Source organism: Schistocerca piceifrons, chromosome 2 (assembly GCF_021461385.2).
Source record: "Schistocerca piceifrons isolate TAMUIC-IGC-003096 chromosome 2, iqSchPice1.1, whole genome shotgun sequence".
In the NCBI taxonomy this organism is placed as follows: Eukaryota; Metazoa; Arthropoda; class Insecta; order Orthoptera; family Acrididae; genus Schistocerca; species Schistocerca piceifrons.
This window is the reverse complement of record NC_060139.1, coordinates 874,552,105-874,564,457: the sequence shown is the minus strand read 5'-3', so window position 1 is coordinate 874,564,457 and position 12,353 is coordinate 874,552,105. Positions and strand designations below refer to the sequence as shown.

General features: G+C 38.2%; 1 protein-coding gene across 1 annotated transcript in view; it reads left to right on the top strand.

The window, feature by feature from the left end:
• LOC124776809 overlaps positions 1-12,353 on the top strand; it is a 187,197-nt gene that overhangs the window by 135,031 nt on the left and 39,813 nt on the right. Inside the window, exon 2 of the mRNA XM_047251958.1 lies at positions 11,425-11,601. Coding sequence (XP_047107914.1) covers positions 11,425-11,601 — 177 coding nt within the window. The remainder of the gene's footprint in view (positions 1-11,424; positions 11,602-12,353) is intronic.

Below are 12,353 nucleotides of genomic sequence, written 5' to 3'. Positions count from 1 at the left end.
GAAAAAGCTGTGTACCCTGCATAACAACTTCAGTGGGTCGTGTACATGACAGTGCTTTTATTTATGTATTCTGACACATACAGCGCCATCTATTGATCAATGTTTACACTATTTTTTTTCTTCTGCCATATTTTTTCCCCTTCTCTGATAATATTCCATTGCAATTGGACATCATTCTGACCAGTGGTGTTATTTCTACAGCATTTTGAAAGTTTAACTTTAATTATAATCACCCCGTATATTGCTGTTTTCATTTAAACGATGTAACCTAGTTCTGCAAATCAATAATGACAGAGTATTGATATAATAACGCATTTCTTTCCAATATAATCTATGAGGCTTTTTGCAGTTCTTCATCTGATAATCTATATGGTCTTCTGGTGGCAGTTATGTGATTTAGTTTACAAAGTATGAAGGATTTTTTATTATTTTTTTAGTAAAGTCAATTTATGTGATCTTCCTTGTTATGAAAATGAGCTAGTCCACAAGTTTGCATAAATTACAGATTCATGTCTCCTTTTTCATCTCTTTGTAGCAGACAAGCCATCCACTATTTGTTTTCAGAGGCACAAGCAACAAGTCCTGTAATCTGTTCAAGAGAATGCCGTATGCATCTGAACCCACTTGAATTTGGTGGAAACCAAAATCTTAAAATCAGAAACAATGTTTGTTTTACATTTAGCTTTGTTCATAAGAATAAATGCAGATACTTCTGAGCTCCAGTGACAGCTTTAGCTTCATAAAATCTTTTTTTTTCAAGCTCTTTTCTTATAATGTATGCTCACTGGAATGGTGGTACTTAATAATGCTCCTTTTTTATTATGTATACTCACTGGAATGGTGGTACTTAACCCCAGAGCAGGTTAGCATGGGTGCAGGGATTCTTGAGCAGTAAGCCACTGAGCCAGCCTTTTATTGAACATTTTATTTTGCAAATAACCAATATTAAAATTTTGCATAAATTCATATTTTAACAAACAATTCCATTGGATTGTCAATATTTTCAAATAAATCCAGCATCAGGGCATTGGGCTTTGACCCTCAGACAATTAACAATGTAAACAAACACAAAAATTTTCAAACAAGTCTTAAGAAGGAACAACGGGCTTTGGCCTTAAAACTGATAAGAATTTAAACAATCACTAAAACATTTGCTTTTGTAAAAGAACTTTACATATCTATTTCAGGCCTCCAGAAAGAAAACTCTTTGAGGCATTAAGTCAAAATTCAGTTATCTAAGTAGAACAGCATGTCACTGTGTTAGAAACTCAGAACTATAATGCATTGCTAATAGCCACAATTTATTTTACAGTATTTGATCATGTTTTATCAGCTTTAATAAAATGTAAATCCAAACTCTTTGTAATTAACAATAGTGGATAAAATACAAATACACAGGGAAACAGCAATATTAATAAATATAATGGCTCATTGAATTTACACTGATGCTGCTTTTTACTCATCTGCACAGACATTGGTTCCGTAGCATGCATTCAGGAAAATGACATCTACTCTGGCACTCCCAGCTGAAGAAAACATTCTCAGACAGCCCCATGCACAATCAGTTAGTGTGATCACACCCTGTGCCAAATTGCCTTAACACATATGATTACAAAAGGCTTCTAAAACAGAGAGAGAGCATGCACATGGCTGAAACTGGCAGTGATAAGAATTACTTCTTATGCAGCTCACCATTGTATTAGTTACCACCCCATTAATAAAGAGAGGGAATGAGTGTTTATACAGTAGTTTAGAGCTCACAGAGCACATGCAAGTATCAATATATTCAATTAGCACAATATGCAGTCCAATGCTCAAAATAACAGCATATAGATAATCATTGGCACTTGACACCCTAACTGCAAAGTGGATGTAAGAGTTCAGTTAATCTGAAGAAATATTATTCAAAATGGAGTACCAGTAAATTCTCACCAATAACCAGATTGCAAAGACCAGAGCAACACCACTGCTTTCAGTACTGTGTGGCTTATACACAAAGCTCTGTGACTCGTTGGGCCAACGACAGTATGCTTCACTATTGAGGAACTGCTCCAGTCAGCAGCAGTTACAAGTCCGCCAGCCCCACTGCCTATCTGTCTTGGGATTGGAAACAAGCATGTGACCCCAACAAGCACAGGCTTCCTCCTACACTGATCGGCATACACTCTGCTTTCTTCTCAAAAGTAAAAATAAGACCCGCATTCCATTCTTGCTTGCCACTCAAAACAATCCCAGACTGCAGTGCGTGCACTTCCACACTACAAGCAGGATGTGTAACTCCTTGTACTAGTGTAGCTGACCTGGGAGAGAAACCAATATGTTTGTATCAATCTCCTCCCCCTCCCCATAGGTGAAGACTAGGGTTGGGGGGACACATCCTCCCACCAGCTTCACACAACATTACACATGGACCCCCTTCTCTGTACTTCCTAACTTAAGTGGTTCAAACCTTCCTGTGTGTTTGCATGTCCTGGGTCAAGAAGCTCACCGGGGAGGGGACCATATCAATCTCGCATGTGGAAGCATCTTCCGAGTCATGTCTTGTGTGCTCTTGTTCTGACACCACATGATTTTTCTGTAAACCATTTCTGCCATTGTCACTGATGCTGTCTGCCATCCCCTATTATAATTCTGTGCTTATCTCTTGTGTGTGAAGATAATATTTCTCTCTTTCGGATCAACATGCTCTGGTAGTATATCACTACTTAATGGAGAGTTAATTTCAAATGAAAACATCAGCTTGGCTGGGGTTATCTTGTCTGTTTTGTGGCAATTGGTGTTGAATGGCAGACCAAGCCAGTTCATGAAGCTATCCAACCTCTTTTGCAACAAAGAATGATTCATACATTCAGCAAAGGGGGGTGGGGGTAATAAGGCATGATTGTTATGTGTGATTAGACCATTGTTACAGCAGAACACCCAGAACTCCCACGAGGAGAGCACAGCTGTGTTATTGCTAGCCCAAAACTCACAAATCTTGCTGACAAATGTTAATGCTCAACATACTTGTGATCCCCTTGCTTGGAGTCAGCCACATGAAATTTGTGAATAGATCCACAATTACCAATGCAAATCAGTTGCTGTCTTTAGTGGATGGAAGAGGACCTAAATAGTTAATGAACAACATGTCCAGAGGTCAAAACTCCCTGGTGAAATGGAAGAGACCCTTCTGTTGTTAATATCTGGTTTCCTCTGCTTGCATTCCCAGCAGCAGTTTCTGTATTTCAGCACTCATACCATGTTAGGTGCCATCTGATTTTCATTATTGTTTTCTGGCACGCTAAATGCCCACCACACAGTGATTGATGGAAGTAACTAAAGATGCATGCTACCAAACTCTTGGGGAGGCAGATCTTTGGTTTTCCATCATACCTAGTTTAGTAACATAACATGCTCTTTTCCAGCAAATAACCACTCACTGGGCATCATTTCTCCAACTCCCTTCGAATACTAACTGATTCAATCATCTTTTTGTTGCTCCTTATTAAGATCATAAAACAAGGATGGAATCTTGGTCAGGACAGTGGTGGCCACTTGGGAATCCAGCACCTTACTCCATTCACAGATGTCAATGCCTCCTGCCCACTTCCCGCAATCTCTTTCCCTTACTGACTGAATATCTGGCAAAGCATATCATCCACTTGATTTTGATACCCTTTTACTTATACCACATCAAACTGGGAAGCCGAAATACATACTGCCAAATGTACCTGTCTTATATCGCCAGGCTAAGACCCAAATTGAAGCCTGATTATCTGTTTCTAGCTTAAACTTCTTGTGCTCTTGAACCTCTCTAGCATAAGTAACACTGCCAGAGCTTCCAGCTTGTACAGAGAATAGTGAACTTTGGGTCCAAACAGGGCCAGCACTCACCTTCTTGCTCTTTGAGTAAAACACTGATACCTAAATTGGGGCCATCCATTTGGACCACAAAAGCTAGATTGAAATTGCAGGTTCCAAACACTGGGGCATTACTGAGTTCGCATTTCAGGGAATCAAAAGCAGCTTATTGGGAATCACCCCACCTGAACTTTTCACCTTTCTGCTACCTCTGGTTGAGTGGAGCTGCTAACTGAGCAAAGTTGGCCACAAATTACCTAAAGAAGTTCATTTTCCTGATAAACTGTTCTATTTCCTTTTTGTTCTGGGGTTCTGTGAATTTATAAATAGTGGCAGTCCTAGACTGATGGGTTCTGACCCCTCTTACAGACACAACATGTCCCAAGAACGAAATTTCGCTCTTGAGTCAGTGTCATCTTGATTGGCTTGACTGTCAAGACTGCCTCTCTCATGTGGCCCAACACTTGCCTCAAGTGTTTAAGATGTTCCTTAAAATTAGCACTGTGGATGACCCTGTCATCAAGATAATTATCCAAGCATTTTAATTTCATGTCTTCTAGCATCTCCCAATAATATCACTCACCATTTGTCACATAGAAAAATTGGCTAATGGCATTTACGCTTTACTGCACTCAGAGAATTGGAATTATCACAACCAATTAATATCTGTGTTAAGAAAACCACACATTAATTTTTATTTTAGGTTCATTTATTAAGCCACTAGATTCATTCTAATGAATATCTTCAGGTGACAAAGTGTAAAATGTACCATTGGTATGATGAAAAATACTTAATTGCCCAATAAAGCACTGAAAGGCACATGTTGGAATATGGTAAGTACAATATTCCACTTTGATTGCTGTGCTTGATACCTGACATATTCCAACATGTGCCTTTCAACATTTTATTGGGTGATTAATCATTTTAAATCATGATACTGGCACTTTTCTGCCACTTTATTCCCTGACCATATGTGCTTAATACGTGATACCTGCATGGGCCAACTTGCTCCTCTTTCCCTTACCAGTGCTTTACTGATATTATCTCAGCAATTCATCTCTTCTGAAGTGAATTACAGTCAATAGAAATGAATGTTTTTGTCTTATTATATATTGGTAATATACTTTATCTGTTGTTGTATAATACGAGGGTTACTCAGAAAGTAAGAAATCCGATGAACTTTCACACAGGTCTGTTGGGAAGTGTCTCAAGTATGCCTGTTGATCATGTTATGTTGTGCTTTTTAGTTCTGAACACACAGGGAACACATTAAGATACCTAGAACAATAGTGTCTACCACCAAGTACGAGGGCCTGGTGAGAAATTTTGCCTGAAGCTATGCAGCCAACATTACATAACAATTGTGTGTTTTCTTCTTAAAGACAATTCTAAGTTGCTTTCTGCAGGGTCAATGAAGATGCTCCTGCATCATTTTCAATTGGAAATGTTTGAGTACCCACAATACAGCCTGTAATTGTCTCCCTCTGAGTTTCATCTCTGCTTGCATGAACTGCTGGCTATGAAGACAACATTTTTGCACAGACAATGAGCTGTAGGCCTGTGTACAGAATTGGCAGAAAGCACTGGCGGGTGCCTTTTACAATCAGGTAATTGGAAAGTTGGTACAACACTATGACAAACATCTAAGTCGGATCGGCGACTATGGAGATAAGTAGCTGGAAGTTGCAGCTAACTGTTGCAAATAAAACAGTTTTTATTTTCACTGTGGTTTCTATTTCTCGACCTATCATTCCTTACTTTCCGAATAGCCTTTGTAATATGAACTACAAGTAAATTAAAAGCTATGTAAAAGGCATACTATCCTTTCCATAATTTATGTTAACTGTTATATGGCATAGTTTAGTACAATTTTAAAATGATAAACTGCTTAATTAGCACTCACTAATTTCCTTTTAGTTTTATAAAGCAGCTTGCAAACCATGAGCAGTTGAGGTACAACTGTCAACTGGCATTGCAGTAAAATAAAAATATTTTCATATGTTCCCTTTGGAATACCATCTTGGAATTTGGCACACACACTAACAAATAGTGGATGATTAATATTTTCAAAACAAAAAATCTGATTTAGAAATTTTCAGAATTTAAAAAATTTGACCATGTACCGGCGGCACATATTTTAAAGCTTATAGTAATCTGAATGAAACACTGTAAATTTAAGTTCTGTACATCAGATACTTTTTTATACATGGGCATTTTAAGGGTTGAAAATGTGGCAAAAGATGCACAATTTCGTAAATTTTAAAAATTAATAACTCAAAAACCAAATGTCCAAAAAAATTTTAATTTTTTATAATACTGTATTTTTAAGGATAGAATAAAATGACAAAAAATTACAAAATTCTAAATCATCAATGTTGAAATTTATTTTTAATGACTGATTTCACATGGATTGACTCATGAGTAAAAAACAATTTTTTTAATACTATTGTTGTTGTGGTCTTCATTTCAAAGACTGGTTTTATGCAGCTCTCCATACTACTCTATCCCATGCAAGCCTCTTCATCTCCAAGCAAATACTGCAACCTACAGCCTGCTGAATCTGCTTAGTGTATTCATCTCTTGGTCTCATTCGACAATTTTTACCCTGCACGCTTCCCTCCAGTACTAAATTGATGATGCCTTGATGCCTCAGAATGTATGCTACCAACTGATCCCTTCTTCTAGTCAAGTTGTGCCACAAATTCCTCTTCTACCCAATTCTATTCATTACCTCCTCATTAGTTACATGATCTACCCATCTAATCTTCAGCATTCTTCTGCAGCGCCACATTTCCAAAGCTTCTATTCTCTTCCTGTCTAAACTGTTTATCATCTATGTTTCACTTCCGTACCTGGCTAGACTCCATACAAATACTTTCAGAAAAGACTTCCTAACAGTTAAATCTATACTCAGTGGTACCAAATTTCTCTTCTTCAGAAACACTTTGCTTGCCATTGCCAGGCTACATTTTATATCCTCTCTTCTTCAATTATCATCAGTTATTTTGCTGCCCAAATATCAAAACTCATCTACTGCTTTAAGTGTCTCATTTCCTAATTTAATTCCCTCAGCATCACCTGGTTTAATTTGATTGCATTCCATTACCTTCATTTTGCTTTTTTGAAGTTGATCTTGCATCCTCCTTTCAAGACATTGTCGATTCTGTTCAACTGCTCTTCCAAGTTCTTTGCCATCTCTGACGGAAATACAATGTCATAAGCAAACCTAAAGGTTTTTATTTCTTCTCCCTGTATTTTAATTCCTACTCGAAAATTTTCTTTTAGTTCCTTTAGTGCTTGCTCAGTATACAGCCTGAATAACATCAGAGATAGGCACTCCCTTCTCAACCACTGCCTTTCTTCCATGCTCCTCGGCTCTTATAACTGCCATCTGGTTTCTGAACAAATTGTGAATAGCCATTCACGCCCTGCGTTTTACTCCTGCCACCTTAAACCTTCTCCTGCTTCACAATGTCAACAAACTTGATAAACATGTCAAGTCAGGTGGCATGAGAATTCAAACACCTACGTAAGTCTGAAGATGACTAGATTGTTAGCTGAAATTAGTAATGTCCAAATAGAGAAGATTTCATGTGCAACCTTGACTTCATGGGCTTTTAATCCCTAACATAATAAAACAAATTTGCAAGAGATCACATATCTCCTGGCTGAAAAGTCTACAAACTTGATAAATGTGTCAACTCAGGCAGCAGGAGAATTTAAACAACTATGTTAGGTCTAAAGATGGCTAAATTGTTAGCAGAAACTCGTAATCAATCCAAATAATGAATATTTCAGATGTAGTCTTAATGGGTTTTTAATCCTTAACGTAAAAAATAAATTACAACAGCTTGTGTATCTCCTGGTTGACAATGTCAAAATACTTCAAAAACAAACGTTGTGAAGATCTTTGTCATCATCACACTGTATGAAGCTTTATCTGCACTGCAGCTCATACAGGAATATGAAACACATATCATTTCCATGTTTACCAAAAACACCTGTCTCATATTTTATCTCTGTCCCTAACTTAGTTGACGTTTCCCAAACACAACTAATTCATTCAATAGTTCTGTCAACTATTGGCACACTTACAGTACCAACAAACTGATGGCATCAGCTTCTCCACAGTTTTCACATACCTCACTCAGTCTCTCCCTCATCAATCACTGAGTGATGTGGTGCTTTGGTGAAACACATTTGGGAGGGACAAGGGTCAAATCCCCATCAGTTGTCCACCTTGAACGTTTCCTACCCCTTTGTCATTTAATCTGAGCATGTGTTGTTGCTGTTGTTGTGGTCTTCAGTCCTGAGACTGGTTTGATGCAGCTCTCCATGCTACTCTATCCTGTGCAAGCTTCTTCATCTCCCAGTACCTACTGCAACCTACATCCTTCTGAATCTGCTTAGTGTATTCATCTCTTGGTCTCCCTCTACGATTTTTACCCTCCATGCTGCCCTCCAATGCTAAATTTGTGATACCTTGATGCCTCAAAACATGCCCTACCAACCGATCCCTTCTTCTAGTCAAGTTGTGCCACAAACTTCTCTTCTCCCCAGTCCTATTCAATACCTCCTCATTAGTTACGTGATCTACCCACCTTATCTTCAGCATTCTTCTGTAGCACCAGATTGAATAACATCGGGGAGAGACTACAACCCTGTCTCATTCCCTTCCCAACCACTGTTTCCCTTTCATGTCCCTCAACTCTTATAACTGCCATCTGGTTTCTGTACAAATTGTAAATAGCCTTTTGCTCCCTGTATTTTACCCCTGCCACTTTAGAATTTGAAAGAGAGTATTCCAGTCAAAATTGTCAAAAGCTTTCTCTAAGTCTACAAATGCTAGAAACGTAGGTTTGCCTTTCCTTAATCTTTCTTGTAAGATAAGTCGTAAGGTCAGTATTGCTTCACATGTTCCAATATTTCTACGGAATCTAAACTGATCTTCCCCTAGGTTGGCTTCTACTAGTTTTTCCTTCGTCTGTAAAGAATTCGCGTTAGTATTTTGCAGCTGTGGCTTATTAAACTGATTGTTCGGTAATTTTCACATCTGTCAACACCTGCTTTCTTTGGGATTGCAATTATTATATTCTTTTTGAAGTCTGAGGGTATTTTGCCTGTCTCATACTTCTTGATCACCAGATGGTAGAGTTTTGTCAGGACTGGCTCTCCCAAGGCCGTCAGTAGTTCCAATGGAATGTTGTCTACTCCCGGGGCCTTGTTTCGACTCAGGTCTTTCAGTGCTCTGTCAAACTCTTCACACATTGTTGTATCTCCCATTTCATCTTCATCTACTTTCTCTTCCATTTCCAGAATATTGTCCTCGAGTACATCGCCCTTGTATAGAACCTCTATATACTCCTTCCACCTTTCTGCTTTCCCTTCTTTGCTTAGAACTGGGTTTCCATCTGAGCTTTTGATGTTCATACAAGTGGTTCTCTTTTCTCCAAAGGTCTCTTTAATTTTCCTGTAGGCAGTATCTATCTTACCCCTAGTGAGATAAGCCTCTACATCCTTACATATGTCCTCTAGCAATCCCTGCTTAGCCATTTTGCACTTCCTGTCGATCTCATTTTTGAGATGTTTGTATTCCTTTTTTGCCTGCTTCATTTACTGCATTTTTATATTTTCTCCTTTCATCAGTTAAATTCAATATTTCTTCCATTACCCAAGGATTTCTACTAGCCCTCGTCTTTTTACCTACTTGATCCTCTGCTGCCTTCACTACTTCATCCCTCAGAGCTACCCATTCTTCTTCTACTGTATTTCTTTCCCCCATTCTTGTCAATTGTTCCCTTATTCTCTCCCTGAAACTCTGTCCAACCTCTGGTTTAATCAGTTTGTCCAGATCCCATCTCCTTAAAGTCCCACCTTTTTTAAGTTTCTTCAGTTTTAATCTACAGCTCATAACCAATAGATTGTGGTCAGAGTCCACATCTGCCCCTGGAAATGGCTTACAATTTAATACCTGGTTCCTAAATCTCTGTCTTACCATTATATAATCTATCTGATACCTTCTAGTATTTCCAGGATTCTTCCATGTGTACAACCTTCTTTTATGATTCTTGAACCAAGTGTTAGCTATGATTAAGTTATGCTCTGTGCAAAATTCTACGAGACGGCTTCCTCTTTCATTTCTTTCCCCCAATCCATATTCACCTACTATGTTTCCTTCTCTCCCTTTTCCTACTACTGAATTCCAGTCACCCATGGCTATTAAATTTTCATCTCTCTTCCCTACCTGAATAATTTCTTTTATCTCATCATACATTTCATCAATTTCTTCATCATCTGCAGAGGTAGTTGGCATATAAACTTGTACTACTGTAGTAGGCGTGGGCTTCGCGTCTATCTTGGCCACAATAATGCGTTCACTATGCTGTTTGTAGTAGCTTACCTGCAATCCTATTTTTTTATTTATTATTAAACCTACTCCTGCATTACCCCTATTTGGTTTTGTATTTATAACCCTGTATTCACCTGACCAAAAGTCTTGTTCCTCCTGCCACCGAACTTCACTAATTCCCACTATATCTAACTTTAATCTATCCATATCCCTTTTTAAATTTTCTAACCTACCTGCCCGATTAAGCGATCTGACATTCCACGCTCCAATCCGCAGAACGCCAGTTTTCTTTCTCCTGATAACGACGTCCTCTTGAGTAGTCCCTACCCAGAGATCTGAATGGGGGACTATTTTACCTCCAGAATATTTTACCCAAGAGGATGCCATCATCCTTTAGCCATACAGTAAAGCTGCATGTCCTCGGGAAAAATTACGGCTATAGTTTCTCCTTGCTTTCAGCCGTTCGCAGTACCAGCACAGCAAGGCCGTTTTGGTTAGGGTTACAAGGCCAGATCAGTCAATAATTCAAACTGTTACCCCTGCAACTACTGAAAAGGCTGCTGCCCCTCTTCAGGAACCACACGTTTGTCTGGCCTCTCAACAGATACCCCTCCGTTGTGATTGCACCCACGGTACGGCCATCTGTATCGCTGAGGCACGGGAGCCTCCCCACCAACAGCAAGGTCCATGGTTCATGGGGGGCAGGGGGGGGGAGGAAAAATCACTTAATAAATCATATTCCTCCCAAACAAAAATGATATATATTTTTGGTAGTTTCAAACATTTGCTTTACAGGTTTGTACACAATAGAGGGAATGGATTATGAAACTGCTATCCAGTTTTTTTGTATAAATTTCCATTTGAATGAGTAGAACAAGACAGAAGCAATATTTTGTCTGTGATTTGATGGTTTGGAGTGGTTAGATTTTGGAGCTAAAGATATAAATCACCATCTTACCATATTTCATTCTCTGATGTTGATCAGGTATGAATTACAAACAAATTATTGTGTCAACTGCACCCCTCACTGTTTTTAAGAATCAAGTCTCATTTGTCTGAAAATGTAGAGAAAGCCACAGCTTTCAAAATCTTCATAGATTCAAGTTTGCAATCATCACCTTTGAATTAAAAATAAGTTTCAGAAAGTTTCACAAATTAATAACGTACATGTGTTTTTATCTTGTGTATCAAAGACATAACAAAAGAGACTCAGAATTTCATTCTGCTCATTTCAGTTTTTGTGTCAAACCTGGATGCAATCTGCTCAAGATGCCTATGCCATGCAGCAACCAGCTGTGACACATCTGCTGGATGCTCACGTGGCTACTGTGGACCCTTCTACATATCACGAGTATACTGGGCAGCAGCTGGAAAAATAGTACTACCAGAGGATGAACCAGAACGTGATGGAGGTAATGTTCAACACCAATGGACCATAACTGAATGCAGGCCACAACTATAAGAGTTTTCAGCTTTTATGCATCTGTTCACAACTAACTTTGGAATACCAAATGTATTCTAATGCAACAGCAGATAATCTACGGTAACGGACATCAATTCTGCCCATAAATATTATTATTTGGTTTATTATACTGTATAAGCTTTTAAACTTTAGAAAGTGTCCTCACATGTGATATTCTGAAAAAGTGATTAAAATTTCCAATATGTTGCATGAATCCCACAAAATATTTTTTATTCTGAGAAATGTATGTTAACAACATATTAATATAAATGAGCTATAGGCAATATACATAATAAACATTAAATACAAATGCATGGTACAGAGCACATCCATTGAGAAATGAAAGGTGCTGTACAGAGTAGACCATAAATACATTACTATAACACATCAGTAAAATTAACTATTGAACTTATGCAACTTTAATAGTTAAGTTCACCTTTGTCACATGTTTCAGATTCTTTGATAGCAGATAAAATGCTTTTTCTTCAAGCCGTCTTTGTATGGAGTTTGTGAAATGATTTGGTGACACACTGTGTTCTTGTTTTGGCAGCATGATAAAAATTTTATTCGTGTGTACTGATACTTAGAAAAGTTATGAGTCTTTTTAGATGTTGCAGCTGATCATCTGCCTGTGACATGTGTATTGCTTACATATAGACTGTTGTTGTTTATGCTCCTGCAGCTTCTCCTTGGTATGCAACA